Genomic DNA, 19,097 nt, shown 5'->3' with positions numbered 1-19,097 from the left:
ACTTTTTGCGTCACATTGGCGTAGCAGGCTATTTCCACCCATTTTGTGAAATAATCAATTGCTACTTGAATGAACCGATGCCCATTTGATGCCTTAGGATTATTAATCTATGAGACCTTGTCAAGCTTGATTAAAAGACGGTATTGTACCGAGTGGTACAACTAAGTTAAATTGAGCCTTGAACTAGTTCAAATAGAAATTCTTAGAGGAATTTGAAAATTTTGAAACCCACAGAATGACTTAGAATAGTGATTCGGAGTTCAAGGTCCAGTTTGGAGTTCATTAGGAAAATTGACCGATTAGGGACAAAACGGTCATTTTAACATTTGATGATAAAATGAAGATTTTTAGCCAAGATTTGATCACATTTGACCAAGAATAATTATATGAAATATAATTATGATTATTGAGGTATAAAATGATGTTTAGCAGTGAAAAATTGTGATTCTCGATATTTTTGGAGCCCAAGGGTAAAATGGTAATATTACCACTAGAGGACTAAACGAAAATTTTTATAAAACGATTTTTGCCCCATTTGTTTAATATTGATCAATGTTAGTGTTATTTGAGGTTGAAAAGTAGAAATAATTTGATTCGGGTACATTTCGGAGTATAGGGGTAAAATCGTAATTTTTTCATCTTGGGGGCAAATTGGTAAATTTGTCGCTGCAGCACTTGTCAAGACCAAGGGATTTTAATTGTGGTAGGATTGGATAAATACCAGAATATTTGTGATGGAAAATTAAGAAGAAAAAGTCAAAAAGTTAAAAAATTGGGCCAATAAGCATGTGACATGTGGCATCTTGATTATTTTATTATTTTATATAGAAATCAGCCCATTAAATCCCCAATTCTCTCACCATATTCGGCTTAGGCAACCAGCAACAAGAACAAAGGAAGAACAAAGGGAAAAACAAGAAAACTTAGGTGAAAATTCAAAGAAAAAGTGAAGAGATCAAGGAAACAAGCTAGGTAAGTTAGAATTTCTTTAATTCTCCTTGATACCTAGCTTCCCCATGCTTTTGTTCTTGATTTTCATGGTTGAATATTAAGTTATCATGATGAATTCAATTCTGAAAAATGGGTATGGAAGAGGAATTGTTGTTGGAATAATTTGATTTTAGACTATGTTAGTGTTTAGGGATAGTTAAGCATGGTTATGAACAAAAAAAAAAGAAGAAATATTCAATTTCTCTAGGGTTCCTTGTTGGTCGAACCATGAGGGCTGAATATCAATGGGGGATTGTTTTTATTTCAAGGAAAATGGCTTGGAAAATGATGAATTAAGGTGAAACGGTTATGTAGAAAAAAATTTCGGTGCTAGTGCACCAAATGACCGAATTTTTCTATAAGGAACTGTGAGGGTTCTAATGTTGAATTTGGCTTTATTTAAATGGTATGTGGTAAATTAAGGTATTAGAGGAGAAATGGATTAATTTGGAGGTGATTTGGACACAATCACCAATTAATCGGTGATCAGTCGAATTTAATCGATACCGCGATTAAGAGGAAATCAGATGTATTTTGCATTTACATATCAAGCATTAGTAGTTTAAATTAGTTTATATCAATTTAGGGACAATATAGTAAATTCCTTGACTTTGTTATTTGTCAAGGTAGTGAGACGTCCGGAAAAGGCAAAGGAATTGCGCCTGAGGACTATTAGTCCGAGTGCACTCGAAATCCAGATTTTTGATACCGGTGAGTGGACTTGCATTTCAAACTTGTTTTTGGGAATTGAAAGATTCTATCCAACTTGTCTTAGAAAATGTACCTTGGGAACAAGTTTTTGTTAAATGGTTTGATGTTTTGATATGTGATTGCTATGGATTCATGCATTATTGCAATATGATGATATATATATATATATGTGTGTTGTGCATGATGAATGATATTGTGTATAATGACTGTAACCGTGTGTGTGCACGATGTGGGGGGATGCACATGCCGGTGATGATGGTAGCGTGAGAGATGGATGATGATAGTGCCCGTGTGCACGATGTGGGGGGATGTACACGATGGCACTGATTGTGCACGATGTGGGGGGATGCACACGATGGTGCCGGCTATGTGCACGATGTGGGGGGATGTACATGAGCCGGGTGTGATTATGATGATATTGATGTTTGTCTATCAAATTATGCATATCTAGACTTATGAAATGAAAGCTCATGAATGTGATATATGGTTAACATATATGTGAAATTTGATACATTGCACTTTGGGAATTTTCATGAGTTTTATGTTGATTTTTTTGGTTTAGTAGGATGGCTTTTTTGTTGAGTAAAGGGAAACTTTTCTCTTATTGCTCTATTTCGCTACAGTGAGAAACTTTCTGTCCATTTTGCTAACTTGTGGGTTTTTACCATATTTCCCATTTCTTTGGTATCATAGTTGAGCATGGATTTTTGTAAAGTGATTTACTCATGTGGGGTTTACATGAGGGGTTTAAAGGAGCTAAAACAATTGCATGGTTTTGAGAAAATGAATGCATCATGATTTCGATAAACATTCCTTATGGTATGCTTGTTCCCTTCTTGTTCGCTCACTGAGTATTGTACTCACATTTTATAAAAATTCATGTTTTCAGATCAGGTGACTGTTGGACCCTAGATCGAGGAGTCCCGGTAGTGCATCTCTTGGGTATGTGTTTAGCATTCGATAGTAATCCTTTTTATTGTAAATGTCTCCGCTAGAAGTCATGGGTCCTTTTGTATTGTGAATACAATTTAACAATGTGAATATGTGTATGCAATGTAAATTGCTAAATACATGACTGGTATAGTGCATGTATGTTATTATAGATAATGCCATTGTGTTTTGGCTATGTTCACACCCGGGAAAAGGTGGGTGTGTGTATGCATGATATGATAAATTTGATAAGCAAAGGTAAATGGATAGGCTTGCTTGGGCTTAGGGAGCTATGCTCATTGAGCTCATGCGCCGGTCATGGCCCGAAAAATTGGGTCGTGAAATAATCCAATCACATCCATTCTCCACCTTGAGAAAGGCCACGTAATGTCAAACATGCAATAGGGCTAAAGGAGTGTGGATTTTGTCTGCATATATGTTGTCGGATTTACCACGCAAATGCACGTATCTTTAATGTCATGACCTTGTCCCGGGTTATGATCGGCATGAGGACTCGATTTAGTTAATCCACCAAGCTCACGGAAGCTTCACTATCTTTCATGATCACTTAGTCCATCATTAGAACATGCATTACTATCACATTAGCCATACTTAACATCATAACCTCTTTACTTATATACACAAAGCACTACATTGTGCAAAACATTTGCCATTACTTAACATAAGCATTTCATATACATTTCTTTGTTTGCCACCCTATGGCCACATTGTCTTACACTAGGCATTTATATAAGGCACTAGTTTGTGCTATAACATGCATCATGAACTCATACATAGGCTATACCACTTATCTATTATTTGCCAACACATGGCTGCATCACTATATGTTGGATGTTACATCTATGTCCCATAACCCACTTACTTTTATACATATAAGGCCCCATGTCCAATAGCATAGCAGAATTAAAGATTGACTACTAGCAGAGTGACTCTTAGGTGTGGAACATACTACCAAATGCCTTTGTCTTTGAGCTTATAAAATAAGTACGTGGATCCCTTGCACATCCCTATGTTGGGTAACACTAAATCTACAAAACATGAGTGTTAAAAACGTTAGTACAATTACTTAATGAGGGATATAGATGGGAATAAGCAATAGCTCTAGAAACTTTGTAAACCGTGTTCATTTTCTTGAAAACATGCATGTTTTCCTATGCAAATCCATGATGCATTTAGGAATCAACCCAATAAAACATACTTGTTTAATCTTAAACTCACCCATTGGTGTCATTCTTAGTGTTTTGGCATCTTACTAGACTTGTCACTTTCATAGAAATGTGAAATAGTATGCTATGAGATGCCAAGAGCATAAATAGGTGGGTTTCCTAAAAGGCTTTGAATCTTACCTAGCTTGTCTCAATGTCTCAGTCTAATGTTCAGGATCTTTTGCACATGTTTCCATTTCAGGGCCATCCAAGCCTTTCCTTATAATTATTTCCTAAACTTTGAGCCTTAGCTACTATTTACCTTTCTTGGATCCCAATTTTTGTACATAAACTTTTGAAACGTACATTGAACAACTCATTCAATTATCATCAATGACATATCACAATGCACACGCAAATTTTCTTTCTTGGGTGGTATTCCTTTGCCCCACCAAGGTAATGCACATATGGGTACTGCAACCTTTTTTTTTGGTGGTATCACTTAACCCTATTTAAGCCATGCAAATTGGATACTCTAACCCTTTGGTATTACTCTGCCCCACCTAGGCCATGCAGATTGGGTATTCTGACCCTTTTTCCAGTGGTATTGCTTCGCCCCACCTAGGTTATGCTATGCACCACAAACATAACAACAACATCACATTTCATTCTCATCAGACAACATAACATAATGCCTACATAACATAATATCTAATCATAAATCATTATATATCTACATGACATTTAGCTCAGCTATCATGCCCCTCATGTACATCAAGTCATAATCTATTCATGCCTTAACCCATTTACTTATGCATATAAACATTCATCTAGTCATAGTTCATTCATAGCTCAGCATATATTTATATGCATAAACATTGCATCTAGTTATAGTCCATAGCTTAACACATTTACTTATGTGTATAAACATGTCATTTAGTCATAATCCATTCATGGCTCAACATATTTACTTACGTGTATAAACATTCACTCTAACCTAGGGTTCACATAATATCTTAGAATTCATTTTAAAACAGCTTGTTCCCATGCACTTTTCTATAACATCATTTTCATAGCATCATATTTTTAAAACCTTATTTGATGCATTTTCTAAAACCATTTGGATGCAACATCCACTCACCTGGTGGCAGCTCAAATCATATCTAGGCAACACAGTTGATCAAACTTCTAATTGCAAGAATTCATGCTTTAAATGTAATCTAGTATTATAATAATGTATAATAATCATCAACGTGCTTAATTCCTCATCATTTTTCTAACTACATTTTGCCTAGCATTTTGTAGCCTAGCATTTTGTAGATCATCTCTACCATACGTTCATTTTCATGTTTTTTTCACATCATTCACAACTTATTTTCAAGCTAAGCTTACCTTATTTCAACTTGCTTCTGTCCTTGGTGACTTTCCTTTCACTAAACCAGCACTTGCAATGATATGAAATTGTGTACAAATCTCATAATTGTGCTAGTATATTAATTTACTTCAAAAGTGAGCTAAGTTGAAGAAGCTTACCTTTACTCAACTTATTCCTAGCTCAATGGCTTCTTTAAATTCTTATTGGCTAAATTTATCTCGATCTTTGAGTTAAACACTCATAAGAGCTCTATATACTACTCCATCTTCCTAGCATTAACAAACATGCATTTGTAAATTTTCCAGCACACTATTTAAGCAATTAACTTTTTTCCCATGCCTTAAATAACAACCTCAAGTGTTCTGCACATTTAGACATCAAATCATTACCTTAATGGCTAGCTTAAAGCCATCAAAGTCTCTAGAATCTTCAAACCATAGAGAGTAAATAGTTGCTAGAACAGTAAAAATTCAAAGATTAAAATCGGTCAAATCTCAAACTCAATCACCAAGGAAGTTTACTCTCACCTTGGTTACTGATTTCCAAGCCTCAAATCACCAATTTGGAAGCTCAAAATCCATGGGGAGCAACATGCATTATGCTGGAAAAGAGAAAACTTCAAAACTAGCTTTAAAAAAATGAATTGGGTGGAATAACCAATGTTGTTGGGTGGTAGTTCCAAAGTAACCCCCTTTTTTTACCCATGGTTTCTACCCCTGGATTTCCTTCCTTTTTTTTTTGTTTAATTCAAGGGTGGATATATATTGGGCTAATTGCTCATTGGCCTTTCAAACTTTTCAATATTTGCAATTTGGTCTTCCAATTTTTTTAATGTTTACAATTGGTCTTCCAAAATTTTCCATATTTACAATTTAGTCCCTCAAACTTTTTAGTATTTGCAATTAGTCCCTTAACATTTTTTTCTTTTTCAATTTAGTCCTTTAAATTTTTCTTTCCTTTTAATTTAGTCCTTCTCCCAAAGTTTGTCCAAGATATACACCATAGCTCAAGGATATTACTTATTATCCTTGGAAACTTAGAATCATAAACCAAGCATATTGAGTCTCAACCTAGGAAGCTACAGCTCAAGGATATTGAGTATTATCTTTGGTAACTTAAAACAACAGGACAAGGATATCGAGTTGTGAGACCTTGACCTTTATAGACTTGTAGATAGAAGTACACGCCATATCCCTGATAAAGGGTAATTTCGTCATTTCCTTAATAAGCCCATAAAAGTAAGTTTTAAAAAATATTAAGGCCTAAGTAGGCCTAAGGTATAAATGAATAATGAAAATATGGGTAAAATGACAAGGAAACAAAAATTTTGACGATTTTCACGGTAGGGGCAAAATGGTCATTTTTCACCTCGGGCTAGAATTTTTAAGTTTTCATGAACCTGAGCATTTCTAGACCATTATGGACCTTGTCTTAGTGTCAAAAGAGTAAAAAGATTGCATAAAAGATTAGAGGAGAATAAGCTAATTTGTGGAAGGGCATTTTGGTAATTGAAGTGGAGTGGATAAGCTTGGGCTATAAATATCTCTTTCTTCTAGCAACTTCTACATTCTCCAGTAGCTTTTCTTCTTCTTCTTCTTCTTCTCTTTCACGTTGCTTCCCAGCCTCCATGAAAGCTTGATAAGAAAGCTCCACAACCTTCCTCAAATAGCTCTAAATTTCATGCTTTTAGTGCACCCTTTCCATATACCCTTGTGTTCTTCCACTCTCTTTCTCCCTAAAACCCTTGAAAAATCTTGTTTCCATACTCTTTCTCACTAGTTAGGTGTTTTAGAGAGATAAAAAGAAGCTTTACAATAGTTTGGAGAATTGTTGGACAAAATTTCAAAGTTTCAAAGCTATTAAGGTGAGTAGTAAATTAAAGTTGAAATTTTAGTGTTGAGAATGATTAGAGAGTTGAATTTGTGAATACCGTGTAGTTGAGATTGTTAATTCACTTTAGAGTGATAGGATAATGAAAATAGATAGCCATTTAATTGGCAATTGAAAGCTAGCTAAGAGATAGCTTTTAGAATTTGTAAGTTTGTGGCTTGAATTAATGGTGATGTTAATGTGATAATAGGTTCCAACGAAGCCACACCGTCCGAATTGGACCATTAGTGAAGTTAGAGTCGGTTAAAGGCTCAACAATACTGGTGAGTGGACTTGCATTTCAAAATCTGTTTTGGGCATGTGAATGCAATTGTATAAACATTTGAAAGATTTTATCCAGTTTTCCTTTGAAAACGTACCTTGGGAACAAGCCTTTGGTGAAGTGATTTTATATTGTGAAAATGTGCTATACAATGGTTTATGTGTTATCACAATATGATAATATGCATGATATGCATTGGGTGCTTCTTTGTATGTTGATGTGGACCTGGCTATGTGCGAGTAGGAGTGTACATAAGCTGATGATGACCCGACTATGTGCGAGTGGGAGTGCACATAAGCCTTTGATGACCCAACCATGTGTTAATGGGGAGTGCACATGAGCTGATGACGATGGGAGAGTGTGCTTGATGATGAATATATATGTATATATATACATGTATAGATATGTGTGTTATAGAAAGTTCATGAATATGTAAATGGTTGAAATGCATGTGAAATTTGACATGTTAAACTTTGGGAAATTATATGAGTTTCATGTTGTGTTGGTCATGTGAACAGGGTGGCCTTTGCTTGAGGGAATGGGGAATTTTTGCTGGTGCCCTGTTTCTCGCTGTAGCGAGATTCAATCTCGCTGTAGCGAAAAACTCTCGGGTTTGGAGGGGTGGTGTTGGCCGAAATCTCGCTGCAGCGAGAATGCATTTTCGCTGTAGCGAGAATGTTATTGTAACTTTTCGCTGCAACGAGATTCATTCTCGCTGCAGCGAAAAACTTTCTGTTTTGCTCCTCATTTGGTTCGGTTGCTACCCTATTTTCCATTTCTTTGATACCATAATTGAGCATGGACTTCCAACATTAAGGAATAAATGAATTAAGTTTAAAAATGAGGAGGTTTGGTGAGAAACCCTCGGCCATTTAAGAAACCCTCGACTAGTTGATAATTTAAGTTAAGTGTCGCTGTAGCAAAAATTCATTCTCCTTTTTCGCTGCAGCGAGGACCCGTCATTTATTTAACCTGATTCACATGAATGCTATTAAAGTTTTCACTCTCCAAATCCTTTGTTGAGCATGGACCCTTTTCATAAAGTGATTTACTCATGTGGGGTTTACATGAAGGGTTTTAATAAGGACTAAAACAAATTGCATTGTTTTGAAAAATGAATGCATCATGATTTCGTTAAACATTCTTTATGGTATGCTTGTTCCCTTTTTGTTCACTCATTGGGTTTATACTCACCGTTTTCAACTTCATGTTATCAAGGGGCAGCCGGTAATTAGGTCAAGGTGCCCTTGTAGATTCGTTTCCTTGGTAGGTATGTCGGCATTTAGTAGCCATACATCACTCGGGTCTCTCCACTGGAAATCGAGTCTTCTTTTTGAGATGTATAGACAAACTTGATTTAAATTATTAAGATACTTGTTGTAGACAATGTACACTTGATTGGTATGCCAGTATGAGTTGGCAATGTTTAGTATCATTTTGATTTAAAGTTATGAAATGAGACTTAATAGCTTTTGATGGAATGATGAACATGTCAGATGAATAGGCTTTCTTGGGCTTAGTGGAATACGTCTAGTGGGCCCATATGCGGTCATGGCTCGAAATTTGGGTCGTGACACGAGTATTATCTTTGGTACCATAGATTTAAGTATTCTACCTATTATCCTTGGTAGCTTAACATTATAAACTCAAGGATTTCAAATGCTAAGAACATTTCCATTTTAGCTTACATAATTTAATCATCAAATATACCTTTAAACTCATCAAAATTCATCTCATGTTCTAATGGCTAGCAACATGCTTTACATTATTTTATCAAGCATATGCATACATATTTACATATTCACATATGGTCATTTAATTTCAGCTCTTTTTGCATTAAACATTCTTGTGTTTTACAAGTTTTTATCATATGGTTTCTCATGCACCAAGTCATGTGCACATGTGGCATCATAACATATACTCAATAAATTCAGCATACTTGTATCAAAATTTGCATTAATAGTTCATGACATATATGTATAGATGAAATCACTCATCAACCAAATGTACTTTTGTTTACCTAATTCACTAGGCATACATAGCTTTCTTTTTTAAACTCCTGTACATCGGTTGGGGTGTTATAGTTAATAAGTAATATAATAGAAAGTAAAGTTTGTTCCCACGGAGAATTGCCTAAATCTTTTTGCTGCATACTAAAATTAGAACAATTCAATCTTATCCAAACAATCAAATTTAAAACTACTGAAAGTTAAAAAAACTAAACTAAAACTAGAATTAAAAATATGAATTTAACTAATTAATCAATCAACTAAAAGTCTAGAACTGCAATATCCCCTCAATATTTCATCTAAATATCTTTTATTCCTTCTTTACTTACTAGATAAGCTTGAGTTGTTAACTTAAAGTTCTAATTTATTTATAAGTCTCTTCTTATATTCTTACAAAAATATCTTCTTTAACCAATTTACTATATTCCCATGCAATTTGAAATTAAGAAAGACTCATTAAGCTTAGACTATAATTAGGGCAACGTATGACGTGTAAGTGTATTTTTACCCTAAATGCAAATCAAATCAATCATTTCATGCAATTGATATTAAACATATGCTATTTCATCCATGGCTTACTCTAAACTCCCTTTTCCATTTTTGTTTAGGTTTCCAAATCAATTTAATTGGTGGCCAATAATTCAAATACATTAAGAACAGTATTGAAATAAACAACTCAAACACTATTAATCATAAGCAAGAAAGAATATTAAAAATTCAAACTAAGCATTCAGTTTAATTGCAATTCTAGATTAAAATATTTAGTTCAACATAACTCCTAAAAACATCATCCAAAAAAGAAATTTAACCATCAAAACTAAACAAAAAAGTATAAAGATAACAAGAAAGAAAGAACTCTAATATTTATCAAGTCTGCGATCCCTAATATTTCATGCTTTCCTTACTTTCTTGCTAGCTTCAATGCCTCTTTTCTTTAGAAAAACCTTTCTTAGTTGTTGCTAAATTGTCCTCCAAAAGGTCACTTAAATAGCCTTTAAGACCGAGTTAAAATAAAAGTCAAAAGGCACATAAATCCCTACTTCTCGTTGGGGGCCGCGACCATGGTGATAAGGTGTTATGACCACGAGTCCTTGTTTTATTTTTTTGCACTTTCCTTGTCGATGGCCATGGCCATGGTTAGGTGGCAGCCTCGACCATGAGCCTTCAGGACTCCTGAAGTGTCTTTAAGTGATCAGGGCACCACAGCCATGAAGTGGTGAAGGCCGCGGCCACCAAATGTGTACTTTGAATTTTCAGCCTCTATCGCATTGCTTTGACTTCTGATGATATTTTCTCCTACTTCAAAGCTGAACTAGGCAAAGTGATAAATATAAAAGTTGTAGATATGCCTTTTAGTTTTTCAATGGTCTAAGAAGAATGTCATTTTAACTTCTGTAGTGGGAGATATACTCAAAATACCACAACATGTGCAATAGAAGCCTGCACCTAGAATGCATTCCCGTACTTCAATGAAAAGTCCTTCAACAAAACACACATAAAAAAGCACAATTTAATCAATAGCAACGATAATTAGACAAATCAACAAATAAGTTAGCCTAATATAATTTAAATTCAATTGACCCAATATAATTTTCTTAAATTAAAATAAATAGCTAAAAACACCTAAAAATTTAAGATAAAACTCAAGAACATTGCAAATTATTAACCAAAATTAAGACTAGTAACTCTATTATATAGAGTTATTTTCACACATTTTGGGGGCTTAAACGTCTAGATCTTTGAGGTTTTAGGTTCAGAATTTAGCATTTTAGATGTTTTTCCAATATAAGCTGGATTGCATTTTTTTTGAAAGACAAGTTGGATTACATGTTGCATAGCTAATTTAAGTTATTTTAATTTAATTTTACTTTAATTTAATTTAAGAATAGTTATTGTTGATTTTTCCTATTGCTTTTGTAAGATATTTGATGAAAAATGTTCATTTGATGAAAAACCACACAAGTATGGTTATGGCTTCAATTGTTCATGTTACAGTATTTCAAGGATAACTTGAGCTACAGAAGTCCAATTGATGCGATTCTTGACCCATTGGAAAGTTAGAGAATGGGATACAATTTTGATGTTTACCATTTTCCCATTTCAGATCTGATCAAGGTCAAAATTGCATTGGAAAATGATGGATAGCTGTAGTTTTGCACAAGGCAGCATGTTGATTGGAGGCTGTGGCCTTGAGGTGCTCAAGGTTGCGGCACTGAGGCAGTTAGGGCCACAGTGCTAGGAAAAGCATTTTTGCAGCATTGGATAAATGGAGTACACCATACAAACTCCTGAGGCCAGGGCGCTATGGCGGCACAAACAACATGACACCTTGCAAGCAAGGCAGTGACGCCACACTACTTTCTAAAATAAATTGTTATGGGGGAATTTGGAAATTAGGTTAATTTAAACCTATAAAAAGGATCTTTTTCAGAGGATTGATGGGAGAGAATGGCAGTAACTTTTTTGGAGATTTTGAGCTAAGAATCAAGCAAGAAAACAAGAGCAATTGAGAGAGATTCAAGAACACAAAGCTTCAACATTGGTTTCTTTCTCTATTTTGTGTTAATCTTATTTTTTTTTACTTGAATTTGTGGCTAAATTTCTTTGAATAATATTTTCTTTAGATATCATGAACTAATTTGTTTTTTTAAGATTATGGTAGATTTCAACATGTAGTTTAAATATTAGTTTCTCTTTTATTTATCATGAATGACTATAGTTTTGCTTATTCAAATATATTCTTAATGCTTTTAATTGTCTGATCAATAATTAATTGATTTGTGAATCTAATTGAGATTTGATAGAAAGATTTTAGATTGGACTAAGGTTCGAATAGTGTATGTTCACGTCACTTAGGTGATCTGATTTGCGATTCGGGTAGACATACAGTAATTGCCATATATAGCCAAATTAGGACATTAGCATAATGAACTTAATTTAATTGATTCCTAAAGGCATATAGTGGACTAATTAAGTTAGGTATTTGTGCAAGCATCTTGACGGAGACTTATATGTAGTTTTGGATCCTAGATTTGTAAAACCACTTAGAAAGGTAAATAATTAGAGAAGCTGATAACAAATGAAGTGTTAAATGAATCCATAATCCTAGGTCTTTAGTCTATTGTCTTTCTCAAGTATATTTAATTTTTGTTGGTCAATTTAGTTTTTATTTTAAATTTTGTTTTAATTAATTTTTTATAAATTTTAGTTACTTAAATAAGATTGATTTGTTATAATATTTTATTACTTAGTAAAAATTTAAGAACAAATCCTCATGGGAATGATACACTACTTATTATTATATTACTTGTTTGCGATAACGTGTACTTACGTGAAAATTTAGACAATAAAGACCAAATAACTCAATATCATAAAGTTATCATGCCCTCAAACTAAAGATTTTGTAATTCCTCGAGCAAAATATAAAAGAAAAACTAAAATGAAAACAACTTAAATGATGAAAGCAATCATAAATAAACCAACTAACTAGAGACAAGTAGCACCAAATCAATGATCTCCATAAGTTCTTCAAAAGTATATATATAAGTCTCCAACTTAAGATAAAGTATAGGCATCATTCAAGTTCATGTTTCAATTTAAATGTAAGATTATTTTTGGATTTCCGTTTGCACGTGCAATCTTTTACAAAGAGTATCATACTTATCCGCATAAGTTTATACCAATGCAAAATTTCGAATTAGTACTAAAATTCCAAAGGTTTGCTTTTCATCTCCCTCCACTAATGTAGAGTAATACTAAGTCAAGGATCATTAGCTCTTTATTAACCTTGTCATGTATGGCTAGGGTCAAGGTAGGATAATGGTCATTAATGTGGCTAAATTCTCCCTTAGCACATAATCATTCTAGGACTTTTGTAGACCTCTATATTTATAATTTCTTTCTCCAAATAAACCCTTTTTTTTTTTCAACTTTTGAACTTTTCTTTTGTTAAACACTTTCTCTGTTTTGTTTTCATCACAATTTGACACCCACAAATTTATTTCTTTCTATTGTAGGTAATGGGGTGAATACCAAGCATATTTTTAAACTTTTTCATCAATTCCCCCATTTTAACTTATTCAACATCTAGCTCAATACACATCCTAAAATGATATGCATACTTAGGAGTGAAGGATGCAAAATTAAAATCTTATGTTAGGCTAAACAATTATGTGTTTAAACAAAAAAAAGGTAAAATTAGGTTCAACAAGGAATACTAGGGATAAAATTGAAAAAGGTTAGCTTGGAAGGCTCAAACAGTCCAAAGATATGCACAATGATTCAAAGCAAAAGATAAAGTGCTCAATATGTGTAAATCACATCCTAACAATGATACTTAGCAAAAGAATTTAGCACACAACAAACAATATCCGCATTTATCTAACGCTAAAGATACAAGACAACTAAGTTCTCATCATTGAGTAAGAAAATCATTGAAAAATTTGGCACTAATTACACTATGCTAAAAACTTCAAATAAACATAAAGAAATTAAGTGGCAAGCTTAAATCCTACAAACATAAATGCAAATAAATAAATACATAACTTAGAAGAAATAAACTCAAGTTAATTTTTTTTTTCAAATTCCCCTCAGACTTAAACTTAACATTGTCCTCAATGTTAGAAACAGATAAAGAAAAGGTGAAAGAATACTCCCTTAGTAGTTGGAGGACTCTAGAGAGGTTATACTACTCTTCCTCATCTTCATCATTATCATCAGTGCTTGTGGGAGGCTCTTTTTTTTATTCTAATAAAAAAATAAATAGAGATTAATGCAACAATATAAATAAAATAAAAATAACTAAAAAATGAAAACATGAGTTTTGAAAGCTTGGGTTGCCCCCTAAGAAGTGCTTTTTTATAGTAAATAGCTTGACTATGGCTAGTTTTTATTGTTGTCTACTGGAGTGATTAAGGATCTTTGGCAATCCAATTCACCTCTCAAATAATGCTGGAGATGCTGCCCATTCACTCTGAATGTTCCGGTATCCTTACTACAAATTTCTATTTCACCACAAGGATAGACTTTAACTACCTTGTAAAGACTTGACCATTTTGATTTTTGTTTCCATGGAAAAAGCTTGACTGATTTGGTTAGTAACACTCATTATCCAACCTTAAAATCAAGATTAATTGAAGGTGGTGGATTGTACTCTTTTTTCCTCAAACAAGCTTCAGAGGCTTTGCTTTAATATTTCTTGTTAAAAACCTCCTGAGCCAACTCACCAACTAAATCCAATCTATACTAACTATCTGTGTGAGAAAACTTAGTTGTATCGAACAAATTAAACTCAACTTCCTCATCTTCAACCTTGAATGTTATCTTGCCATTATTCACATTTATGATTGCTCCTATTGAAGCTAAGAATGGTCGTCCCAAAATAAGAGGAATTTCAACATCTTCTTCCATCTTAAGCACAATAAAGTTTACCAGAATGTAGAGTTTCCCAACTTTAACCAAAACATCTTCTATAACCCTTTTGGGGTACACGATTGATCTATCTGCTAATTGCAAGGTAACTGTAATAGGTTGTATCTCCTTAAGTCCAAGTTTCCTAGCAATAAACAAGGGCATATTTTGAAACACTAGCAACCAAATCACACAAACTTTAGAAAATTTAAAACTACTAATGGTACAAGGAATAGAAAAACTCCCTAGATCTTTAAGCATTGGTGGAAACTTATTTTGGATTATAGCACTGCACTTTTTAGTAAGTGTAGTTGTCTCAAAATCTTCTAATTTCCTCTTTTTGGACATGATCTCTTTAAGGAACTTTGCCTAAAAAGGTATTTGTGCCAAAGCATATCGAAAAGGAATGTTAATGTGATGTTGCTTGAAAACATTCAAAACCTTTTCAAATTGCTTATTTATTTTCTTTTGCTTCAATGCTTGAGGAAGAGGAACATGAGGCACATGTGGCTTGACTTGTGATGGTGTGGATACTTCCTCCCTTTTCTTATATCCATCAACTTGCGGTGGTATGGCTTGCTTGCTAGAAGTATCCTTTTGATCAACTCTATCTCCACCATCTACCACTTTTTTACCTTTTACCTCTTCAAGATGCTTACCATTCCTTAGTGTAATCGCATTGCATTACTCTTTTCCTTTTTCTTCTAGGATTTGGTTCAAATTCACTTGGTAAAGTTCCTTGAGGCCTGTTATTGATTGCATTGGTAAGTTAACCCACTTAGGTTTCAAGGTTTCAAAGTGATGCTGCAGAACTTTGAATGAAAGAATCAGTTTTTGCCATGTATTGCATGAATAACTCTTCCATAGTTGGCTTTTTCTTAAGCAAAGGAACTTTAGCTTGTGGTGGAAAACCAAGAAGGAAATTTACCTTTTGCTGCTGAAAAGGATCCTTGATTGTTACCCCATGAGAAGTTAGGATGATTCATCCAACTAGGATTGTAAGTGTTGGAATATGGATTATTCTATTGCCTATTAAAATTTTCAACAAACTATGCAGATTCAGTAGTAATAAGACACTGATCACTAAGATGCCTATTTCTACACATGTCAAAAAAGGACTATAAATAGCATTGACACCCAATGTATCGATTTCCTTGGTTAGAGTAGCCAATTGTGTAATCAAGGCATTAATTACGTCAAGTTTATGATCACCAACAACTTTTCTTGCACTCAATTTTTTAGGTGGCCATTGATAATTGTTGGATGCCATCTCTTTTAGCAAGTCATAAGCCTCATCAATGGATTTACTCATAAGTGCACCTCTAGCTACAACATCAATGGTGGTTCTCATTAGTACTAGGAAACCATTATAGAAAGTCTAAGCTTGCTGCCATTTTGGTAAACTATGGTGAATACGTCTCCTAAGTAGATCCTTATACCTTTCTTAAGCCTCATACAATGATTTAGAATCGAATTGTATAAAAGAGGTTATGTCATTCCTCATCTTAGTTGATGGAAAGAACTTAGCAAATAATTTCTTAGCCAAATCATCCAAAGTACTAATAAAACCAGCTGGAAGTGAATTCAAACCAACTTTTTGCTTTGTCTTTTAGTGAAAATGGGAAAAGCTTCAATCTAATGGCATCATAAAAAATACCATTAGTCCTGAATGTGTTGCAAATCTCCAAGAAATTCACAATATTTGCATTAGGATTATCATTCAGCAATCCCCTAAATTGAACAAAATTCTGAATCATCTAAATGATTACTGGCTTAATCTCAAAGTTATTGGCTTGGATGGTAGGTCTATAGATGTTAGAATGAAAGCCTTGAACAAGAGGTACAACATATTCTCACAAGGATTTGTTTTCTTCTTATTGATTAGCCATTGTTTTGAATTAAGTTGAAGCTTGTGACTTTTGTCTTTGAAGTCTTCGAAGAGTCTTTTCGTTTTCTGGATCAAAAGGAACAATCTCCAAACTTCTTAGTTTTCGCATACAATGACCAAAAGTACCTAAAAACAAAGAAAAAAAAAGTTTGAATTAAAACTAAGATTGCTTGGTATTAATATTAACAAAGAAAATTAGGCACAATTCTCGACAACGACACCAAAAACTTGTTGTTAGATTTACCACACAATTGCACATATCTTTGACAAGTAATACAATAGAAAGTAAAGTTTGTTCCCATGAGGAATAGCCCAAATCGTTTAGCTAAGTACAGAAATTAAAACAATTCAATCATACCCAAGCCATCGAATTTAAAACTACTAAAAATTAAAGAAACTAAAACTAAAGCTAAAAAACTGAAATTAAAAATATCAATATAACTAATTAATCAATCAATCAAAAGTTTAAAACCACAAGATCCCTTCAATGTTTCATCTGAATCTATTCTATTCGCTCTTTACTTACTAGATAGGCTTGAGTTGTTGACCTAGAGTTCTAATTTATTTATAAGTCTCTTCTAATGTTGGCTTATGCAATTTGAAATTAAGAAAGACTCATTAAGCTTAGGCTCTAATTAGGGCTACATATGGCATGTAAGTGTATTCCTACCTTACATGCGAATCAAATCAATCATCTCATGCAATTGATATTGAACATATGCTATTTCATCCATGGCTTACTCTAAACTCCCTCTTCTAATTCCGTTTAGGTTTCCAAATCAATCTAATTGGTGGCCAATCAATGAGACACATTAAGAACAAGATTGCAAAAACAACTCAAATATTGTCAATCATAAGTAAGAAAAAATATTAAAAATTCAAACTACTCTTTGGGTTCAATTGCAATTCTAAATTAAAAAAATTAATTCAACATAACTCCTAAAAACATCATCCAAAAAGAGATTTAAACATAAAAACAAAACAAGAAAGTATAAAGATAATAAGAAAAGAAAGAACTCCAATATTTATCAAGTCTTTGATCTGCAATATTCCTAGCTTTCTTGCTAGCTTCAATGCCTTTTTTTTCTTCTGAAAAACCTTGCTTGATTGTTGTTAAATTATGCTCCAAGAGGTTGCTTAAATAGGTTTTGAGACCGAGTTAAAATAGAAGTCGAAAGGCACATAAATTCCTACTTTTTTGTAGGGGCCGCGGCTGTGGTGGTAGGGTGCTGCGGCCACAAGTCCTTGTTTTATCTTTTTGCAATTTCCTTGTTGAAGGCTATGGCCATGAGTAGGTGGTAGACGTGACCATGAGCCTCTTAGACTCCTGGAGCATCTTCAAGTGATTGGGGCACTACGGCCATGTAGTGGTGAAAGCTATGGCCACCAAATGTGTACTTTCAATTTTCAAGCTCTACTGTAATGCTTTTGATTTCTGATGTAATGTTCTCCTACTTCAAAGCTGAACTAAGTGAGGTGGCAAACATAAAAGTTGTAGCTCTAACTCTTATTGTTTCAATGGTCTTAGAATCACATCATTTGGACTTATGTAGTAAGAGATATGCTTGAAATACCACAACATATGCTATTGGAGTTTGCACCTAGAATGCACTTTTCTACTTCAATCAAAAATCCTTCAACATAACACACATACAAAAGCACAATTTAATCAATAGTTGTCATACTTAGACAAATTAACAACTAACTTAGCCTAAAATAATCTAAATTCAATTGGCCCAACATAATTTAGTTAAATTAAAATAAATTGCTAAAAACACTTAAAAAATTTAGATAAAACTTAAGAACATAGCAAATTATTAACCAAAATTAAGACCTAATAACTTTATATTATAGAGTTACCAATATATTTGGCATTTGTGACATTTTTGAGCAAAATTTATGCAATCTACTTCTAATGTAATCCAATAGTATCTTGTTCTCATGGTTTGTCTAGTCAACATATGCCCACTTGCGTGTGTACGACAAATTCTTTCATGAACTTCCTCAACTATCCTCCGGGCTTCAGCTGAATCCACACATCCCAAAAGTACTTAATCTCTATTTCTCTTGTATAGAATGTCTTTGTCTAAGAAGAAATTCGTTGCCAACCTTTCGATAACTTTCTTGTCATTTTCTGAAATTTACTCCAAGTATTGTTGATATTTGAGGTATTGCACAGTATCATGGTACCATGGTTTTCCATCCATCTCATCTTCCACACTTGAGCAGTGAGCTAGGGATTCTCGAAGATCTATCATAATGGGTTGAATTTTGACATCAATGCCCATTTTGAACATAGACACCAACATGGTTAATGCATCAACCATTTGGTTTTCTTCTTGAGGTAAGTGGGTGAAGTGGATCTCATCAAAATTTTCAATCAGCTTTGTTATATATTTCTGGTACCAGACTAGCTTTAAATCATGCATTTCCCTTTCTCTTCTCAATTGGTATATGAAAATCCCCA

General features: G+C 33.7%; 1 protein-coding gene across 1 annotated transcript; it reads right to left on the bottom strand.

Moving 5' to 3' along the window:
* Positions 1-14,577: 14,577 nt before the first annotated feature.
* On the bottom strand, positions 14,578-16,093 carry LOC148764595 (uncharacterized). The gene is made up of 2 exons (XM_088806904.1): positions 15,938-16,093; positions 14,578-15,111 (listed from the first exon to the last, which is right to left on the bottom strand). The coding sequence occupies exons 1-2, from the start codon at positions 16,091-16,093 to the stop codon at positions 14,578-14,580; spliced, it is 690 nt and encodes a 229-aa protein (XP_088663030.1).
* Between the last annotated feature and the right edge of the window lie 3,004 nt (positions 16,094-19,097).

The sequence above is a fragment of the Theobroma cacao genome, chromosome 1 (assembly GCF_053813885.1).
Source record: "Theobroma cacao isolate CCN51 chromosome 1, ASM5381388v1, whole genome shotgun sequence".
Classification (NCBI taxonomy): domain Eukaryota; kingdom Viridiplantae; phylum Streptophyta; class Magnoliopsida; order Malvales; family Malvaceae; genus Theobroma; species Theobroma cacao.
Note: the sequence above shows the minus strand (reverse complement) of the source record. Positions and strands in the feature narration are given on the sequence as shown.